Below are 21,212 nucleotides of genomic sequence, written 5' to 3'. Positions count from 1 at the left end.
AGAATACCTCAAGTTACTACTGGTAATTCAGAAGTGCTTAACAAATCAAGTGCATGCTTTACTACTTTACCCCAAAGCTTAACAGTTTCATGTTTTTGTTCCGCATACACAAATGCTGTAGCATTAAGTCTACCAGCCTATTTTTTTATTTTTATTTTTTAAATACAACTCACTAGTTTTTAAGCAATAAAGCTCTGCTAATACTGAATTTGTAAGTAAAGCTACTTTGGTTCAGGCTTTTCATTTCTGATTTGAGCTGTCGAACAGTCTGCTTTCGCCACTATTTTTCCTTTACATCCAGAACTCATTGATCAGGGATTACTGGTATACAGTCTTTGGCACAGCATTCTCACTACATCAATTAAAGAGTGTTTTTCCAACCATCTTAAAAACATGAAAACATTTTATTCCATGTACAATAATGTACATAATTTAAGGTGGTCATGAAAGAGACCAGCAAGTTAGAGGTATATTTACAGTAGCACACACCACAGTAAACAACCACCATTCACAGACTCAACATCAAGATACTGCTGTTGTGCTTAGGTATAACAACTACAAAGTGATACTTTTAATCTGTTGAAGTCAATTTAAACAAATACCTCACAGCTTAGGAAAGGACTTCTCAATCACCCAGAGTTAGAGTTAGCATTAAGAGTCTCATTCAAGTGCTGTTCCACACAGTCATCGTCGTCATCATCGTCACTCTCTGAACTGTCATTATCTTCATTTAATTCATTTTCAGCATCAGCAGCTTCTTCCGCAGCTTCTACAGGACCTTCATTGGGTGCCACAAATCCACTGTTGTTAGAGACATTGGCGTTTTCCTTATCCTCAATATACACCTTCTGATGGCACATTGGGCACGTGTCCTGAATGTACAGCCACTTCCGCAGACAAAGTGCGTGAAAGTAATGGTTGCAGGGAGTAATGCGAGCAGAGGTGGTGAACTCGTGGTAGCAGATTGCACATACGTCGTCTATCTCACGTAGCCGGCTCCCTTTTACCTCTGGAAGGGAGTTGATTTTCTTAACAGCAGTCCTGCGGTTTATAAAAGTCTTCCAGCCGTTCTTTGCTTGTAAGTAGATGTTGAAGTACGCGTGCAGACACATCATGCAAGCGCGGATCTTACTTCCCGACTCAAAGATCATCGTGTAAGCTCCGTTCCCAAACATCATCACTCCAAATATAAACTCAATAATATTGCCCGTTGAACGAACATAATAGACATAATCATCAAGTTTCTCCCACAGCACATTATAGTAGCCATCAATCATAAACAATATATAAACAGTGATAGAAACGATTACTTTTAGGCAAAGCTCTACGCAGAACGCCGTAACCGCGAAAAGCCACGTGTTCAGTGCATAGTGGTGCCAGAGGACGTAGCTGAGCAGAACTGGCAGGACGAAAAGGCAAGCTGAAACAAACAGCACGGGGAAGTGTCTGCGGAACGACGACACGTGGGAGGCACTGAGAGACATCAGCACGGGGTCTGTCATTCCGTGGATGAAATGCAGGACTGCGGTCAGCAAAAGGCACATGTTTCGACTCAAGCGAACCAGTCTCTCCTCTGGTTTCAGGCCGCTCAAGCCAGTCTGCAGGGCCAAAATGAAAAACAAAACAGGTGCTACAAAACCAAGCCTTTTGTCATCTTCATCGGTTGACCCGATGAAGGCCAAGATGCCGAGTCCCAAATAATGCGCTATGGAGGAGATGACGGCACTCATGCCTAACACAGTTAAGGTAGAATCACACCCACTAATTATCAGGCTGCAAATCAGTTCCCAGCAATTATCCCACGATATCAAGAATTTGTCTTCTGTGTTGGTTTCGGCCATCTTTACAACGTACGTCAGCACCACAGCCTGTGCCGTAAGTCTCGTCAGCCAGAAGACCCGCAGTACAGCCGGGAAGCGAATCCTCTTCCACGTATCCTCCATCAGTAGCTGTAATCCATAAATGCGGTACATGTGCCTCACCAGCAGGTAAACATACCGCACAGAGTAATAGAACCATTTAATTTTTGTAACTAGAATGGCCGTGGTGTTCAGTGTCAGCACGAGGCCTGAAATAAAAACCAGCATCTGTCGGACGCTCAAAGGTAGTTCCACAACCAAGCCGATTACAGGAATCAGTATGTCCAGGATGATGAGCTGAGAGTATATGGACTGCACGTTCAGCAACGTAACGTATCCGATTCCAAAGGTCAGCTGGAGGATGGAAAGCGCCATCCATAGCGAGGGTCCTTTGTGAGGGAAGAACTGAATTCCGAAAGCTGCTGTGTAGTAGGCACTGTAGAAGTTTATGTGCAAAGAAGCGTAGTAATTCACCAACACTGAAGTTGCAGCCAGCAGAAACGCCGAGGCGATCATGTAGAACTTGAAAAGTGCTCGCTGTTGTAACACCAGAACAACACTGGATACAAAGACACCTGAAACCAGATGGAAATCGTTTAGTTTTCAGCAGAAAGTGAATGACAGATTTCACCTATTAGCTTCAGAGAAATGTCTACTTCCATTACTGCTTTCCATGTAGGCGCCCATGACTTCACACTACCCGTGGTGCTACTGTCAGAGCGGTACAAGAGAACCACTTCATCTGCACTTAATACGTCTGCGCACTGCGGCCGCGACGCAAACCACTGGAGGCTTACGTCACCTCTATTACTAGGTCTGTCTGCAGCTTCAGACCGAGCAGGGACAGCTTCCAAGTCCTCAAAGATCCTTCCCAATCAGCCTTGAAATCTAAGGGCAGCTAAGCTCTAAAAGCAGACAGTTACCAGCTACGGCACCAGCTTTGTATGTAAATTCAGTGATCTTGACTCATTTATCCCCGTATTACGTCCCCCCCACTTCACCTGAACAAGGCGCTCAGCCACAGATGCCCGCGCCAGTCTAAGTGCTGACGATGCTCTGCAAAACCGCTCAGCCCAACTCTCCCCGAGGACGGCAGGACGCTGCCAGGGAAAGAGGGAGGCGGGCCACCGAGAGGTTAGCGGCTTTCGGACATCGCTGCCACGGCTTGGAAGTCAGCCCCACAAAATGAGGTGCTCTGAAAAGCCAAGCTTTTGTCAAGTCCCCCATCCCTCCGCCTATAATCGAAATGAACAGTAATTTTTTTTTTTTTTGGAGTTGATGTTAAGAAAAACTGCACGCAGCTCACAGCATTAACTAACTCTACAGAAAGTTACTAATGAAGTTGGAACGTACCTTTCTAACGTACATTATTACTACTTGTGTTCTAATGCATGGAGGCTTTTTTTGTTGTTTTGCTGTGTAACTGCATGGATTTTAAGGCTTCCTATTTAATAACTTTATGACTGTTTGCTATCAGTGACAGCAATTTGAGCGTGCGGTGAAACTGTCACGATGCACAACACTGAAGACTGGGGAAAGGAAAGCAAGTTTGCTTCAGGTGATCTGAAGTTCAACAGACCTCACTGCTGGGGTAGCAGGCAGCTTTTCTTAGGTTTAGCTTACTGATATAAAGCCACTGTGGCAGTACAGAGGGCATAAGGCTGTTAAAATATTTTAATTGAACCCCATGGCCTTTTAGATTTATTTATTTTTTTTAAACCACAGTTGTTAAAACACTGGAAAATTGCTGCAGCTTCCTGGGCAGGGGGGCACTCTTCCAATTCTCCTCCACTTGTTTTCATTTCTGATAAGGTATCCCGAAACACAAGTTTCATGGAAAAGACCTCCCAGTGCACCACATTTCTGTAGGCAGTTCCAAACTGTGCCCATGGTTTCTTCGGCGGTACCACTGCGAACTTGTGTCTTATTTATTACAGATCAGATTCGGATCTTGAAATTCCTGTTTGCTAACCCTTCCCTCATACCAACCGCGAGCACATCGTGCCCGTGACAGGGAGCCTGTATCCTCCTATGAGAAACCGTATCACGGTGTCTGCAGTACCTTCGTACCGCATTTATGCCCTTGCAGCCCGCTCCTCCTGTAGCACAACTCATGACCTCCACCAACACGCCAGCCACAGGCAGGGGCCTTCCCGTAGCCCTCCTGCAGTACATCCTTGAACACATTTTTCTTCAGGAAGCACACCGCCTGTTTCAGGTGCCTCACCAGCCGCCTGTCTGTAACTGCTCTCCTCTCCAAACTCCACTTTTGCTCTCCACAGCTTGTATTTCATCAGAAGCCGCTTTCCATCCCTGTTATAAAGAGCATTACTTGGGATTTCAGTAGCTTTTTACTGAAGGATAGGATCAGCCTCTTCTGAAAAAGGTATTTTGGATTGTTTCAAATCCTCCAGAATCAACTCTTTAAACAAAGAAATATGCTAAGCCTTGGTATTTCGATCACGGGAATAAGAAATATTGCTAAGAAGCAGTACTTGGTTCCGCCAGTGGTGCTGCCAGCTGCTCTTGTCCAAAAAAAGATGAGCGACTGAATAAAAAGGGAGAATGTGAATATGAAACGACACCAAAAGGTAGACTATCCCGCCCAAAAAAGTTACTAATGCAGCTTAACAGTACTCCTTGCGAGCAGCACTGGCTTATGTAAAAACATGCGCCTTAACTAATCATTAACCTTGGGAAGGTGATGGAGGAGAAACTTGGTCAGTGTGCAGGAAACGCCTCGTGCTCAGTTCTCCCAGGAAAAGCTGAAACTCATTGCACACAACATTTCTGTGAAATCAGCTTGAAAATTTCATTGCCTTTCCGTGCATTCGATAATAAACGCCTACGGGAAAGCCGACAGTGCTGACAAGTTCGTATCCTTTCTTTGAGCCACAGAAAAGACTCAAACAACTCTAACAACGTTGTCAGGTGTCGAATTCTGATCCCTGAAGCCAAGGGGACTTTCATACTAACAAGGCTTCTCTGAACCTAACAAGGTTTCTCTGAATCATGCCCATTAATTAAATCCATTTTTCTTCCTTGCGGTACTTAGATACCACAGGTCCCCTTAAAAACACTGACCTTCCACACGCCAGGCACATCCCTGAAACACTGCTGCAGTGAGTCAGGAGAGGGAAAAGCTACACCCACGGGTTCCTCTGAAGAGGGCCTGGCAAAAAAAAAACATTTCCCTGTCGCCACATGCAGGAGAGCCAACCCCACAGGGACCTCCAGCGCTAGCAGGGGAGGTGAGCACGGTGCTCCCTGCTTACAGGGCACAGTGCGTCCCGGTGCCAAGACGTCCTGCTGCCCCTCTCCCGTGCCTAAGTGCTGCTGTTCCTCCTCGGTAAGGTCTGCCTCGTGCTCCCCCAGGTGCTGCTGCTTTACTTCCGAGCACCAGTACTGCCCCTAGCCATGCCACCCCGCCACCAGCTACCTGTCTAGTACGGCCTCCAAGCACGGCATTTACTTTTAAAATCATTTCTTGCACTACCACGAATCCCTCTCTATTTTCTCCTCGCGCTCCTGCAGTTTGTCAATACCTTTGCAGCAGCACGCTACCTCAAACGCCACTTCCAGCCAGACGCAGGGCTCAATTACCCGTGCACGTCAGTACTTTAATCACGCGGGACTGCCAAATTGTTTTTCCCTTAGCCCCAGCCATCTCTCTACAGCCCGCATCTCTCTACGGACTCCAGTATTATTGTAACCCTCCCTGAAACCCGTGCCCTCCCTGGGGACAGACTGCTTTCTGAAGGAATCCTTTTCGGGCTCCTGTAACGGAAACGCGTACGAACATCGGGCTGGAGACAGAGCGAGGTGAACAGAGACAAGCTGCACCAAGGCTTCAGAACCCGGCCCCACAGCGCGTGTAACCCACGGCACGGGTACGGACAGTAAGCGGTGGAGGAACCGAGCGGAGGATTCCTGCAGCGAAACGCTTTTAAAACCATTCGGAACTCCACTTAGCCTTCGTGAAGTAAACTGTACTCCCGGAGTTATTTCCGAGCTGTTCACAGCACTCCTGAAAACTACCAAATCTCTCCAGAGGTGAAGTCTTTGCACCCAGAGGGGGAGTTGTGCATTCACCCTATCCTAAGCAGTACTGTGCTACGAGAAAAGCTTAGATCAGTCTTCCAATGCCAGCAAATAGTAACTAAAAGGGGCGACTTCCCCTGTATTTAAATACAGAAGGACCCAAGACAAATATTTCAGCTTACCCTAACAACAAAACCCCAACCCTGTAATCCTTAAATTCAGAGGAAGATTAAAAAAAATAGATGTGTAAGCGCTCCATTGCCTGAACAACATGGAAGGTCTTTAACATCGTCTTTAAGTGGTTACATTTTTAATTTTTGGAAAGCCAAGAACCACAGACCACTTGTCTCAAAGTACAAGATCAGTCTCTTACATAAACTGTTCCCAAAGCTCTCGCACAGCAGTCAGGGGAGGGATCACCCACTCCTTCCCCAAAACCCTTCCAGAAAAGCGATGATATAAACACAGTCCTGAAGAGCTCCTTCATAATTCAATCCCATTACCACACTCTTAAGAGAGATCATCCGACAACATATCCACCATCCTCATTTACATTGGATTAAGTTCAAGGCACTTCCTACAGCATCTCGATCATACAGTGAAGGGCTCCTCAAGTTGTTTTGGTGAGGCGCAGCAGTGCCATTTTCCCTTAAAAAGGAACCTTTTCTCAACGAGAAGCACTCTTAGCAGTTACAGAAGGGCGGAACAAAAGGTCCAGAAGATGGGCAATAGGGAAGGAGAACCCCTCCTGCCCGTCCCAAAGCCCTCAGGACCAGCAGCAAGGCAGGGCAGGACGTCCCAGGACTTGCCGCTGGCCACAGCAGCTTCCCCAGGTGCTGCAGGGAAGCAGCCCGATCACAGCACCTGCTTTGTGTTTCTCATTCCCTTTGCTCTCCTCTTACCTGCTGTCCTGCAACGGATGACCCCTTTTGCCCTCCTCTCTTCAACTGGTGCAGTACTGTCACCACAACACTTCTCGCTGTTTATCTTTCCTTTTAACCTCTCCCGAGTTTCCTCCCCTAACAGGTGTACCACCCGTGTCCTTGGTCATATTTTTTTTTCCCTAACACAAACATCAAAACCACACAAAGTCAACACGTAGCAGGCCTGCAAAACCTCCAGCTGTACTTCGGAGTCTCCTTCCTGTCACAGGATTCCCAGCTCCAACGTAATTCGGTGTCACCCATACAGCCGTGGGCAGAACGAAGCGCCAACCTCACGCAGGGCACACAGAGAACCTCCCTTAGCATTACACGCCATACTGAAAACAGTATCGCATAGGTGTAACAGCGACTTAACCTTCATCTCAGAAAAGAAATAACTTAATAGTAAACTATCCGAAGTTTCACGAGACCTCTCGAGCACTTTTTGTTGTTGTTTGGGAACCGGGTAGCAGGTACTTCTGAACCGTGGTTCCTAAAACGCGGGATTGAGCGGGGTATTTCAGGCGGGCAGGCCGCTGCCGAGGCGCGCTGTCAGAATCCCCAGGCCCTCCCCGCGGGCTGCCGAAACCTCCAGACCACGCCGACCGCCACCCGGCAGCGGCCCCACGACGCCTCCTCGTACCCCACCGCAGCACCCCAAACACCCCCAGCACCCCCCTAACAGCATTTGCGGGTTTGGGAGGCTCCTAGGGGTCGGCTCGCTCTGGGGAAGGAGGAGGAGGAGGAGGAGGAAGAAGCGCAGGGAGCCCCTCAGTGCCCGCCAGCTGGGGACACCCACCAGCAGACAGGGGAGCGGGGTGGAGGCAGGGCTGGAAGCCACCAGGAGGGGCAAGGGAGGACGGCAGATCCTGGAGGACAGCAGGAGGGGCAGGGAGGAAAATACATCCTTGGGGACACAGCAGAAGGAAGGCAGATCCCGGAGGACACCAGGGAGGCGCTCCGGCCCGCGGGAGGGAAGGGGAAGGAGGCGATTCCCCCGCAGCAACGCCTCAGGAGGGGCGAGAGCCCGGGGCCGCAGCAAGGAGCCAGCCAGACGGGGACAGGGGGCAGGGGAGAGGCGACAAAAGGGACAGGGGTGGCAGGCAGGGCGGCAGCGTGCGGCTGTAAACAAGGCCGGCGGCAGCCGGGGGGGGGGGGGGGAGGCCGGGGCCCGGCGGGTGGAGGGAGGCAGCGGGGGCTGGGGGCGTCCCCCCCCCGGGTCCCCTCCGTCCCCCTCGTTGCCCGGCCCGGCGACAGGGCGGCGGGGTGCGGGGGGCAGCCCCTGGAGGCAGGGGAGGTGTCCGTCTCACCCAGCAGCCGCAGCAGCACGGCCAGGAGCGCGGCGCACACGGAGCCCCCCGGCAGCGGGGCCGAGTTGAAGATGGCGTCGATGAGGAACAAGCTGGGCACCCGCAGCGCGACCTCCAGCCCGGCACGCAGCCGCGGGCCCAGCCGCAGCCAAGCGAGCTGCGGAGGGCCCGGGGCCGCCATATCCCCCACTCCCCTCCAAAAAAAAAAAAAAAAATTTAAATTAAAAAAAAAAGCGGAGGGAAGGCTGCGAGGGAACGAGGCCGGCGGGGTCGCTACCACCACGCTGCCGCCGCCGCCGCCGCCGCCCGGCCTGGCCCGGCCCCCCGCCGCGCCGCCGCCGCATCCATGTTCCCTCTGCGCTCCCTCAGCGTTACCGGCCCCGGCCGGGCCTCGGGGAGGGGCCGCGGGGCCGTCACAGGGCGCCGCTCCGCCCCCGCCGCCGCCGCCGCCGCCTCCGCCTCGGGCGCCGCTGCCGGCCCCCGGCCCCCGGCCCGCTGAGGGAGCGGCCCCCGCCGCCCCTCGCTGCTCCCCTGCGGCCATGGGGGGAGCCCAGCCCCTGCCCCTGCCCCTGCCCCTGAGGTAACGCCGGGTGTGGGCTGCCGGGCCCCCGGAGGCTTCGCCTTCCCCTCTCGCTGCGCTGACAGTTTGTTAAAAATCGATAAAATAATAAAAAGAGCCGCGTGGGCTCACATCAGACGTGAGTAAGGATGTGTTCCTTAAAGCCTGAAAGCACTACGCCGTGACAAATACATATAAAAGCGTTTATTTCATATTATATTTTTATTATACGCAGGCCTGGCTTGTCCCACAACACCCCTGAGGGATGGGGGTCCCAGTATGGCCCCGGGGGTCCCATCACGGCCCCGGGGCTCCCATCACGGCCCCGGGGCTCCCATCACGGCCCCGGGGGTCCCATCACGGCCCCCAGGTCCCCACTGCCACCCCGGGCCTGCCCTGGCACCCCCGGGCCGCCTTCGCCACCGTAAGCGCTTCCTGGCTTCTCAGTGAGTCACGCAGCGTGGCGGGGCGATGATCTTTTAATTAGGGACGGGTTAGGCAGAATTTCCTGTTGTTGGTTTGTCTTTTTTTTTTTTTTTCATGTGTGATGCGAAAGACCTGCCTTCCTGGATGCGTGACCGTAGGTCTAGATCATACGGAAAAGAGGAAAAATTAAAAGGGTTTTCCTGTGAAATCACGTTTCCTTCCTCTCACATCTTCACAGGTGCCCCACGCGTTCGGACTACCTGACTCGTGGAAATGTCAAGCTGCCTTGGCGTGGAGAAACAAACAAAAAATGCAAATATGTAATCAACGTTAGTCCACCCGAAACAGGGGCATTTTCCAGCGCACCGCCCGTGCCAATTAAAAGCAGTTCGCAGGCCCCGCTGAGGTCACCCTCCGTGCCTTTTGGCATCTGCCACGCGGTGACATCTGCAAACGCCTGCCTCTGGCTTCACCTGTCACAGCTCGGCCCTGCCACACGCCTGCCCAGCTCACGGCTTAAGCCCTTTCTATTATTTTCAAAGGATGTTGGACCGGGCCCAAGAGAGTTGCATATGAACTTTCCTAAGCCATGCCCTGCACTAGCAAAACCAGAAAAGTTGCCAGATTGCTAAAGGATTGCGTTACAAAACCCGTGTACATGGGCAAAGTGCATTTTTTAATCACATGGTGGAAGGCATAACTCTGACCCAGTAACCGCCCTCGTGCCAAATAATAGTTAGAGGTTAGGGTTTAAAATGTGAAAATTGTTTATTTTACTCACATTTGCAGATGGCCGGATCAAAGTGATTCAGACTTTCCTGAGTAACTTTACTCCCCAGCTGCTAAACGAACTGCTACTGAGCGGCTAACTATAAATAAAAGTATTTCATTTGTAATGAAAAACAATGTAAATCAAACAGATCTGTGTACTTGATAATTCTCAATAATTCATACAAAAATATTTCTTTATATGAGGTGGAATTTCAAGAAATCAACAGCTTAAAACACCGTTTATGGAAACAGAGTTCCATGCCTTCTTGAGGCCCTTCCAATTTCATTTAATGTCCTCATAAGTCAAGATCTTAAATCTGTTTTTGCAATACAGGATCAGAGGCAATGTTATAGCACATCTATACATTGCTTTAAGGACATATCAATTAAATGGAATCCATTAAATGGATTTTCAGGTTTAAATATGTACGTTTACAGTCATATTTTACGGGTGTTATTTAGGCATGCAAGTACTATCATGGATATGTGTAAATTATTTGTACGTGACAGTTCCAGAAATCATAGTGTTACCAAAGTGTATCAGGTCAAATTCGTCAATTTTTACACATATGTTTCAGAAAACTTCTTCCAGTGTTTAAGACTCCTACTGTTAATCTTAGTTAAATTATATGTATATATATATATATATATAAACTTGATTATGGTACACGTGGTATGTATGAAGAAGACACCTACTGGATACTTGTAATTTTGCAGTTTGCACTGCTGAAACTTTCAAATATGGAATAATACACCAAATTCAACGTTGTGACACAGCCATAACTACTGAATTCTCTTCAGCTGCATATACAAATTCAGGAAAATTTGTCATATTATTTCTAGGGTTAAGTCTCAACTTCTTTTTAAATGCAAATTTGGGGGGTAAATCCTCTTCTATATAAATTCATATTAATAACTTCTAGACACACTTTTATGGGTTGGGGTCTTCTGCAATTTCTTGTCCGTAAGTTAACATAGAAATTAAGCATAAAATTCCTTTATTTGTCTATATGGATTAATTGTCAGGGGCACATAATCCTGAAGTCCAAGGTGAAGCTTGTTCCGTGTGTCAGTGTATACCTGACTTGGTGAAAGTGTCAAGCCTACATGCCTACGCCCCATGTCAGGGCAGCACAAAAGAACATGCCCTAGGGATATGATTGATAATACATAAGACCTTAACACTAGGAAACACTTTCTGAATAAGTTAATACACCTCCTATATCAGGCAACAAGTCAGAAAGTCCTACATGACATTGGAATTTCTCAATGTTCTATACAAGCATATAGTAAAAGGTTGGGGTTTTATTCTGTCATTTAAAAATTAATTTTGATTTTTTTTTTTTTGGTGACAACTCAGAGTGGTCAAAACTGATATAATTTTTCAAAAGCTCTCCAAAAATTTCAGGCTGAGATTTTTAGAATAAGAGGAACTGTACGGACAACAGTCGCCAACTGCAGCCTTGCTGCAGTTTTAATACTGTGGGCTGAGATAACTGTGCATGGAACAATTTTTAGTGCCCTACGAAATGGTAGAACAGCGTACTTTTTCAGCCAGTCTGCCGAGGCTGTGGTTAGGGTCTGTGCCCATTTAAGATGGCCACATTTTGCCAACCATTGTTTGGCAAAACTCCTTTTGCTTGAGTGATCTCATGAGCCCTTCAAACCAAAGACTTTGCTGGATTAAAAGCAATGTTTACTCCAGATATTACAAAATCACATGGTCTTGCAAAAATCACTTTTTTTAAAGGAAAAAGAATAAAAATACAAGGAAGCTTCAGAGTACCATTTTGGTTTCTAACTACAAGATCCTGGAAACTGTAAAAACAGCATCTTTGCCTTGAAGTACTTTATATAAATTTAGCCTGATACAATAGATTTTGTAAGAATTAAAACAGTTGGCTGGTAAGAAAAACAGTTCAAAACGTGCCTGTCAGAAATGAGAAGTTTTAGTTTGCAATGAATATAACAATCCATTAGCTATTTCAAATTTAATTTCTCCTTCCCAAATATCTTTTGAAATGAATTATATGGTTTGATTTTATATTTCTTATAGAAGAATAAAGCTCTCTACAGCTTATCTTTCCTTTTGTCGTAAGAATTAAAATCAGCAAGGGTGTATACAGCTTGGACTGAAACAAAAAACAAGGATCACAAAAGGAACTTAAGTGGATAACTATGTTTTCTTGTCCCAGGATGATATTCTAGCATGAGCAACTAATGTGCCTGCCCCTTTTAAAAAAAGCCAAGCATTTTTTTAATAAAGCCAAGTACGTTTTATTAACATAAGCATTGGTGAATTCTGCAGGTGGGCGACCCCCAGCCGTGCCTGGATGAAGCTGCTCTGCGCCTCCTGCAGAGGACAGCTTATATCATCAGTTCTGCCTGCGTGAATGCCGTGTATGGCTGCCTAAGTACGTGTGCTACTAATGAGAACAAATTACCAGCTAATTCGGAGAGATACTGGGACTTTCCTAACCCTGCACTTGTTCTGCCGTTCAGTACAGACTTGTGTACGTGGTACTTTTGGCGTGGTGCTTGTGAAATGTTTGAACACTAACGTAATTATGGTTTAATTTAGAAGATTTACACTCCCATGACTGTTTATGAACATTATTATTAAAGGCACTGGTGTCTTACCCAAGAATAGTTTCTATCTGTGCTGCTCACCGCCGTGTGCCAGCCGCTCGCTGCCCTGTCTCGTTTCCTATCCGTGACAAGCACACTTCGCCAGGCGAGAGGAAAAGCAGGAGATGTGGAATCCAAAGCCTGCAGCCGCCTTCCCGGTGTCCGTCTGGCTACGGGAGAGATGCAGTGCCTGCCTCCAGCCTCCTTCCTCGCCGTGGGCATCACTGCCTGCTTGCAAGCCAGCTCTGCCCAGCTCCCGCAGGGAGGTACCGCGCTCAGGGCGCCGCTTACCTTTGTCCTTTTTGGCTCCGGTTCTCGGTGTGGGGCCTTTAGGAAGGGCACTGCTTAAGACAGCTCCTCCCTGATCTTTCACCTCCCCTAGTTTTGGTTTGTTTTCCAAGCACTACATGGAAAAATGTGTTTTTTATTTTCCCCATAACTCTCCCCCTTCCCTCCTCGACATTGTGGCTTCTGCTGCTGAGGTTTGCCTTTTCCAGAGCTGCTAACTGTGTATTGCAGGCCCGATTTAAAGAGTTAACAAAGCAAGCAAAAAGAATGAATGGGTATAGTTCAATTTTTCTGTTACCACCAAGTATCCCTTTTTCTGTCGTGATGATGCTTCATTTTTTTGAGTGCATCTGACTAGACAGGCAGTACTGTGTGCTTGCTGGTTGGGTATCACACCTTTTCTTAACACTTTCCCCTAAACCTGTCCTCCCTCCTCCCCGGTCCTGTTGTTAATCCATGGCAGAAAGAACAACATGCTTTGCTACAAATTACATATTCAGTGAAAATAGCTCTAGAATGTTAAAGTAGTAAGATATATTTAGAGTATCTCAGAGCAGGTACTGGAAATTTGTCCTAGGAATTGGTGTTCAATATGTTTATGGTTTTTAAGCTTTGTTTCTTTCCTGTGTATGTTCTGGGCTATTACTTCTTGATAGTTCAACATCCATTTGTTCACAGAAAAACGCATCTTTCCTAAAACAGGTAGGAAGCTGGAAGAGCCTGATGGCCAGTGCAGCTGTATTTTTTCAAATGCCAGAAAAAAAAAGTTCAGAAAGAGTTTGCCTGACTGAGAGAGAGAAATAGAAATGACCCTGATATTTTGTGTGGAGCACGTGTAAGAGCAAATGCCGCTATAATAGTAGTTTCTCTGACCTCAGACATGTTTTGTGTTATACAGTTGTAAATGTAATACATAAAATGCAGAGATAATGTTAACTTTTAACCTCATTAATGAAAATTTTCCTTCTGAAAACGCAAATTAAATTGTAGCTATACACATAGAAACTTGCTCTATACATTGTTTTTCATAGCTAACAAAAATAATTAGACATTACACTTTTTTTTCTTTTCCTACTTAAAAGGTGATGCATGCAGTGGGTGTTACATACATACAGCTGAAAGGCAAGATCTGGGTATTCTAATTAAATGTACACAAAACAAGGCCTTGTAGAATTGATTCTCTCAGATATTCATCAACATCTGGGATGTAGTTGTAGGACCCCCAAATTACAGAGTGAAATAGCAAATGTCAAGACAGGTTCCTTCAACCTTGGGGCTGGCATTCATTTTACTGTTCATACTACTTGTTTTGTGAAAGAGAAAAGTGGAGAAAATCAGAATTATACTGAACACCAGATGTACCACAGCAGAAAATGCAATCTTCTTGAAAAATCCTCACTTTTAGAGAAAATCCCAGCTATGGGAACATTAATCTTTCTGCCATAACTGGCTGAGGCTCATCTGCCAGGGCTTTCCTCCACTTCTCAACAAGACTATATTGAATGTTACCGAGCAGACTTGAGGTTCACGCTCTGATTGCCACTCTCCCTGAACCCCATGACCAGAACAAAGCCTTAGCAGAAAAAAATTATAGTGAAAATGCTCTCTTTTCTGAAGTCATAGCAACCCTGCCCATAGTTCCCCTGCCGTTTGCACGCACAGTGCCAAGCAGGAGCCATTTGCTAATCTGTGGTCTACTAAATTCAGCTAGTTCCTGATAACTGAAAATGGTTGACGGAACTGTACGGCTGGTCAACAGTGAGACCATGTCAAGTTAGCACCGGTTAGCTAATATAAAAGTAGTTAAAAACGATTGAAAGCTGCTCCATATCGAAACAGGTTTTTTGATTAATGAAGCACACTGGAAAGAATCATTTCCTGTCTTCAGATAAGATGATGCATCTCAAGATGACTTCAGCCTTCAGAAGAGCTAATCTGGGAGATATTTGTTTACAGGCCATTCATGAGAGACAAATGTGGAGAGAATCAGAGTTATTTCGGAAACTAGACCTGCCATGGCAGAAAACATGGCCTTGGAAGCTCCTCCCTGGCAGAGGAAATCCTAACACGGCTCCCATGGAGCTATGAGTCTTCAGCAACGTGTTTGTAAAACATTGCCTCTGGTCAGCAAAAAGAGTTCTGGATGTTAGCCACGCGTGAGGCTGGGCTAGAGGGATTAGTGTAATTCGGACTGCATGTAGATACCATCTTGGTGAGGCGGTGGGAAGAAGAGTAGCACGGTTTTGTCTCACATCAGTAGAGCCCAAGTGATTTGTAGTATCATGGGACAGAGCTATGACCTGTCTAGCCTCTCCTCTCCCAGGGAAATCCAGACCTTCGTATAACTGATCACAAACTTGATGGGTTTGATGCAGACTAATATTCAGCAGATTTTGGCCGGACATTACGCACTGAGCTGCAGCGCTGAAGCTGAATGAGCAGTCAGCCTCACTTCCTCTGCTGATAACAGAGAGAAATACGCTCATTCAAAGGCGTTTCAGCTCTTCGGCTTTATCATTTCATCTCTTTGGTTTTGTCACCATCTAGAGATGCCTTGGGTGGGATTCCTCTGAGCTGACTGCCATCAAAAAGTCTACTTGACGTCAGCTATGAAGACTTCCTGAGCAGCCAGTTGAAGAGAGACAGGCACTCTTAGACACTTATCTTTAGATAGGTGAAGTCCTTCTCCGGAGATGCCGCAGAGGACAACCTCTCGCTGCCTATCCAGGGAGTTTGGATGGTTCCCAACCCTTCATTTGGCTTGAGCTGGGTGAGAGAAGGGTGCCACGAAGGGCTGAGTAGCAGTCTCTGTCAGTGATGTGAGACACGGCTCAGTAAAGTCTGGGAGGGTGCCGAAACTAGCCTGACTGATTTTTTTTACATGCTTACATAGGTGGTTTCAGTTCTCACACTATCCCTCCTAACCACAAGTGATACAGAGCGCAGAATTTCTCTTTTGTTAAGCAGTTCTATATTTCAAAACCGAGGCACTGAAAATATAAAAAATCTGAGCTATTCAAGTATTTCTTTTTAAGATTTAATATTATTTGCATTGATATGTATAATACAGATAATATAATATATACAATATGCATGTAAGATGTGGATTATTTGCATATACTACCAAGATTTACTGTGTACATTTGATACTGAAAAGAACATCCAAATCAGTGTCCTCTTTTGAAAATGTCATAGCCTATTCTCCTTTTTCTCTCAAGTTTATTAATGTAGTGTTGTTTTGTGAAACGTTTTGGTATTGATATGGTTTCATTTTCCAACAGGATGGCTTTAACCTAGGAAAAAAGAGTCAGCATTCTGCCCTTTTGGGTTAGTCAAGATTTTAACTAAAAGGAGTATTCATGAGCATGCGATCCAGAGCCTGCATAACAGGCTGTGAAACTTCAAGCAGTTCTTGTACCTAAAATAACTAATATTCTTCAGAAAGAGATTCAGCTTAATTTTGAAAATCATCCTGAGGAGCAAAGAAGTGTTTTCTGAACTTAACGCTTGACTTCTAAACAAGGTTTTACTCCTAGTTAGCAAATTTCTTGAAGCTTTGTCAGGCTATATCAAACTCTAGCATTGGCTTTGATTAGAGCCACGTCAAATATTTGCATTGGAATCTGATACCACACGAGCTCTGCTTAGCCCCACGTTCCACTGCAACTTTTGTGCTTAATAAACGTTCGTGAAAGCCATCATTCCAATATTGGTTTCCTATAACATTCACTGAAACTTGCTATTTAAATGTAAAGACAGCTTAATAATGACCGTTTCAGCTGAATGTCTCCTTTAGATTTGGAATAGACGAAACCCTCGGGATATTTGCAGGTATAAAAGCAAAAGGTCGTGCAAATCCTTTTGAGCCGAGAGAGCTTTTGCACAGCTTGAAAGCTAAATCACGCTGTGATAGATAGGGAAACGTCACATCTCGGAGCAAAATTTAATTTCGACCTGCTCACTTGGTTGATTGCTTTAGATGGAAAAGCCCGTCCAGTACAAACACCTCAAAGTGCGTTTCCAGCCCCTAGACTCGTGGTGGCTTGGCCAGAAGATGGCAGGCGTGTTTTGTGGGAGGAACGAAAGAGTGCCAGACAGGCAGGTGATCAAATAACTCACGGGCAAGACTTGAAACGTTAACATTAATTTAATTATCCATGTAAGGGTTAAACTGTAAGATAACAAAGGATATCAGGATTTGTAATAATTTACAGCTGCATACATGCAGGGGAAGGCAAGCCCCTCTGACCCCGATTGCATCGCCTGTGTGGGACGTGCTCCCAGCACGGTGCCAGTTTTGCACATGTGCTGCCCCACAGTTGTTGTCTGGCTCTGTAATAGCCAGACAATTTCTGAAAAAATATGGAAGAATCCCACACAGTTAGGTTACAAATATTACCAAACATCTCCCAATCCTGTGCTTTCTGACCCAGCGTACACTCTCACAAACTAGCAGATGTCTTTTCTTGCCTTATGAAATTATACTGGATTATAATCTGTCATTATTTTTCTTTTTTCCTTTGCTCTGTTACTATTTCCTTCCTTTGTAACTTCAGCCTGTGTAGATGCAGGGACAAGCATGCAATGAGTTTAGATACTACTTCACAGTTTGACTCTTTCCCCTCTCAGCTACCAAAGAGTGGCAATTTCTGAATCCTTTCTAGAACTGCAAACAGTCCTTTTATTTCCTTAGAAGTGGAATAATTCTGCCTGTCATTCTAGCTGGTGGCAACTGGATAAATCTCTTCATCAGCCTACCTTTGAGTTGGCTAGAATGGCAAATTTAGGAAAGCAAAATACATGCTTCCCAGTAGGGGTGAAATGTTCAGTTTTTGCAAAGCCCCTAGCTATTCACCCATCTGGCATTCCCCAGTGTGGAAATACCCTGTGTTCGTAGAGAAAACAAAGTCAAAGAAATACACGTAGTGCTTAGAGCAAAATGCCACGATGCTCATAACATCTCTTCACTAACGAGAGATTATTTCACGGTTCAGTTCCAGGACTGCAAGAAGTGTAACTTTCTAGGCAAAGGAGCTTTACTGTAATTTGAGATACTCCACTTCACCAGAGAACTGAACTGTTGGCAGTGATTTTCATTCATAGGCTTTAACTGATCTTTCAGATATCCTGGCCACAGGTCACTGGTTCCCCTAAAGGAAAGGACAGAGGTCTTAAAGGTAATTTAGTTTTGTAATGGAAACGAGCATAGGGAGCAAAGGACAGGATCTGAAGACGTGGTAATATTACACAGACATTTGTCAAAGGTTTTAGGGCCAGACATGTTATATTGCTGTAATCAAGCTGAAATGTCGTAAAAGTGTGTATAACTGAAGCCAGGTCATTGCTCACCAGGATAGAAGGAACTTTCTGTGCAAATGGAGGTGGTACCAATAATACTGGTGCAGCAATGTGAGAAGTTGCTACTAGTGAGGAATCTGAGAGTCTTAAATTAAGAATTTGGTTAATTGTGGATTGTGGATGTGAATTTTCAACAAGAGATTCAAAGGCTCAAAATATTTCCCCTTGCCGATTTTTTTTTTTGTTTTTAGGGGTGCGGGTGGTGGTGGTGGTGGTATTGTGCGCCTCAAACTACATTTTGGGTATGACCTTCACACGCTAAGCGCCAGTAGTGGCTGTATGCCTGTATGCGCTGGCACAGCAGTGTGCTATTTACGTATTGCTAACACTTGAACTGGAATCACCGGACCCAATCACCCAGGGGCTGCGTTCACGTACAGACCAGGCAGCGAACTGACCCCTTGTAGAAAGTCTTCTGTCATTGCTAGGGTTGGGCTGAAGCACTGATCCTGCCCAAAACCTCCAGCCCATTCAGTCACTTTGCTTACAGTGGAGAGAAAGAGCAGGAAAAAATTTTGGGGAAAAAGGAGCGTTACAAACAAAACAGAATGTGCCGCAAAGAGGTGAAAGGGTTTTCTCCATGCGTTTTCATTACTAGTCAGACTTTTATTGACCTGATCTCCACATGCATATTGCAAGCATCTACGATTGTCATGAGGAAGGAATGAAACAGAAGCTTTAGATTTTTCAGTACTTGGAAATATATGCAGAAATGATACAGAAATGATAGATTTCTTCTGCTTGTTTGAAAATGCAGTTTCGAATTTACCTGCAAAGTATGGTATTTATTATACATGAGGCTGAGGAAACAAAGCATAACCCCCTCATTTGCAGTACTTCATGTTACAGAGATGATGCATGTCTTTTAGTTGAAAGCATTGTAACCTTAAAACCAAAAGGTATCCATACCAGCTGATTTTTTTTTTTTTATTGGAGTGGGGGGTTAAAGTCCATTGGCGTTCACATTTTCTGCATTACCTTTGAGGGTAGGACAGAAGGAAGATGACATAACACACAATAAAGTATTATTCAATTAGGTGTTACAGAAAGGTTTCAAGCAACAAAGGCAGCTCAGCACCAAGAGGAATTTTCCAGTGAGCTGTGGAAATTCTGCCGTTGATGGTTTTTATAACAGCAGGGTGGAGAAATAGCTAAAAGGGATGCTCTTGATGCTTTTTTTTTTTTTTTTTTTTTTTAACCTTGGAATAGCAAGAGTATGGTGGGTATTAATTTCAAATAACTTAGCATATTGATATTACTGATACTAGCAGATGGTGATGAATTGAATCAAAATTACTATGCGCTCTTATTTTATTAATTTGCATCAGTGTATTGACTGAACATTCATAACATCTGTGCAGAAAATGATGTGAGTGCTTCTAGCATTTGTATTGTGCTGCTACAATGTATTATGTTAAACTACACAGCATTGTTTCATGGTGAACCGAATGGAAAAGGGATCCTGCTGGAAAAAATTCTGGAAGGAGAAAAATTTTCCCTTTTCCAAGCTGGACAGTTCCTCAGTCTAGCTCAGCATTTCCACACAAACCGAATGCCAATACTGCTTTTGAAGAAATGTTCCTGGAATTGCAGCTTCAGATTATTCTGCATCAGTTTTCCCCAGATACAAAGAGTCTGCAGATATCAGCTACAGAAACATATTTGTCTGACATGACAATTCTTATAAAAGGATCTTTATTTGCACTGTCAGTGAAAAAATATGCCTCTTTCTCCTTTTTGAGCCAAACTCTTGCTCCCTAGCCAGAGTCTGATTAAACAAGACTCGCTCCCTGCTGCTGAGTGCTCTGTGAAGCCTTTTCAAAATTGCAGCGGACAATTCCAGGAGCAATTCTGGCTCCTGAATGCCCCCTCCTGCTGCTCCTAGGTGCTCCGGCCAGGGTCAGTGATGCTGCTGAGTGAGCCATGCTCTCTGCAGTCAGCCATCCCTGAAATCTTTCCGGATAGGGGATGATGTGCAGTGCTTGCACTGGCTTTAGCAGGATTTGGATTAGGTCATCCGAGTGCAGTTTCCTGATCAGTTTGAACTGACTGACATCTGTGCTGCTGGTGAAACTGCTGAGGAAGAGGATGGGCTCATGCGTCGAGCCCTGGTTACACTGCTTTTTCGTCATCTATATCTCAGAAGCTTACACATATGACAAAGATTGTTACTGTAGGTGCTAACAGCTTCAATAAATTTTCCATTATCTTTATTCGTTCCTGGCAACACGTGTAAGATGTGAGCTGAAAACATAAAATAGTAAAATAGGATTTTATGGAGTTTATTTATTAAAAAAAAATAGTAATAATCTCCATCATCATTAAAAGCTAAAGCATTTCCACAAAAAATAGCCCAAAGCAATATTTTTTTGGAGTCAGAACAGGACTTTTTAACAACAACAACAAAAAAGAAAATTAAAAAAAAAAAAGAAAGTAATCCCTTTTGGTTCAGCTCTTCACAAGAAAAAATAGTGCTTTATGGACTGACTGGCTCATACTCTTACACGTGCGTGTTGTCGGTGATTGTGGGAGGAGAGGACGAAAGCCATGGGAAGAGCCTGGACACATTCAACCTTACAGTTATGTGTCTGCCTATCAGGGATGGAGTGGCCCATCTCTTCATTATTCTCTTTGATGCAGATTTTGTAGCTCTTTGTTTGATTTTTTTTTTCCCCAGAAGCCTGTTTAAAAATAGCAACTGTCGTGCTTGGAATGTTTTTCTTCTTGTGTTAGAAGCTAACATCTGTAAGGATTACAGATGGCCCACAGAAAAATGATTGATAGGAATGTCTATGTGAACTCTGCATACTGCAAAAATCAAATTGATCTCTAGAAAGTACAAAATAATTGTAGCCATTGCCCAAAGTCTGTTATACTGGGACCACCTATACTGTTGGTAGATTATTTTGTGCTTGCTCTGTGTTGTTAGAGATGTTTAAAACCACTTATTTGTGTTCCTTCCAAGTTATGTTGCAAAATTTAATGAATATTCCACTTCTGTCAAGACTTTTGTTTCAGCAACTGATATAATATGCTCAGTTTTCACTTC

The 21,212-nt window shown here is 45.2% G+C and overlaps 1 protein-coding gene across 1 annotated transcript; it reads right to left on the bottom strand.

The window, feature by feature from the left end:
* Positions 1-385: 385 nt before the first annotated feature.
* Positions 386-8,530, bottom strand: RNF139 (ring finger protein 139). Its single transcript, XM_080580812.1, has 2 exons — positions 8,134-8,530; positions 386-2,434 (listed from the first exon to the last, which is right to left on the bottom strand). Exons 1-2 carry the CDS (start codon positions 8,312-8,314, stop codon positions 630-632), a joined length of 1,986 nt encoding a protein of 661 aa, XP_080436938.1. The 5' UTR covers positions 8,315-8,530; the 3' UTR covers positions 386-629.
* Positions 8,531-21,212: the final 12,682 nt, after the last annotated feature.

The sequence above is a fragment of the Anser brachyrhynchus genome (genome assembly GCF_964034855.1).
Source record: "Anser brachyrhynchus genome assembly, chromosome: 2".
NCBI classification, from domain to species: domain Eukaryota; kingdom Metazoa; phylum Chordata; class Aves; order Anseriformes; family Anatidae; genus Anser; species Anser brachyrhynchus.
This window is presented reverse-complemented; position numbering and strand designations above follow the sequence as displayed.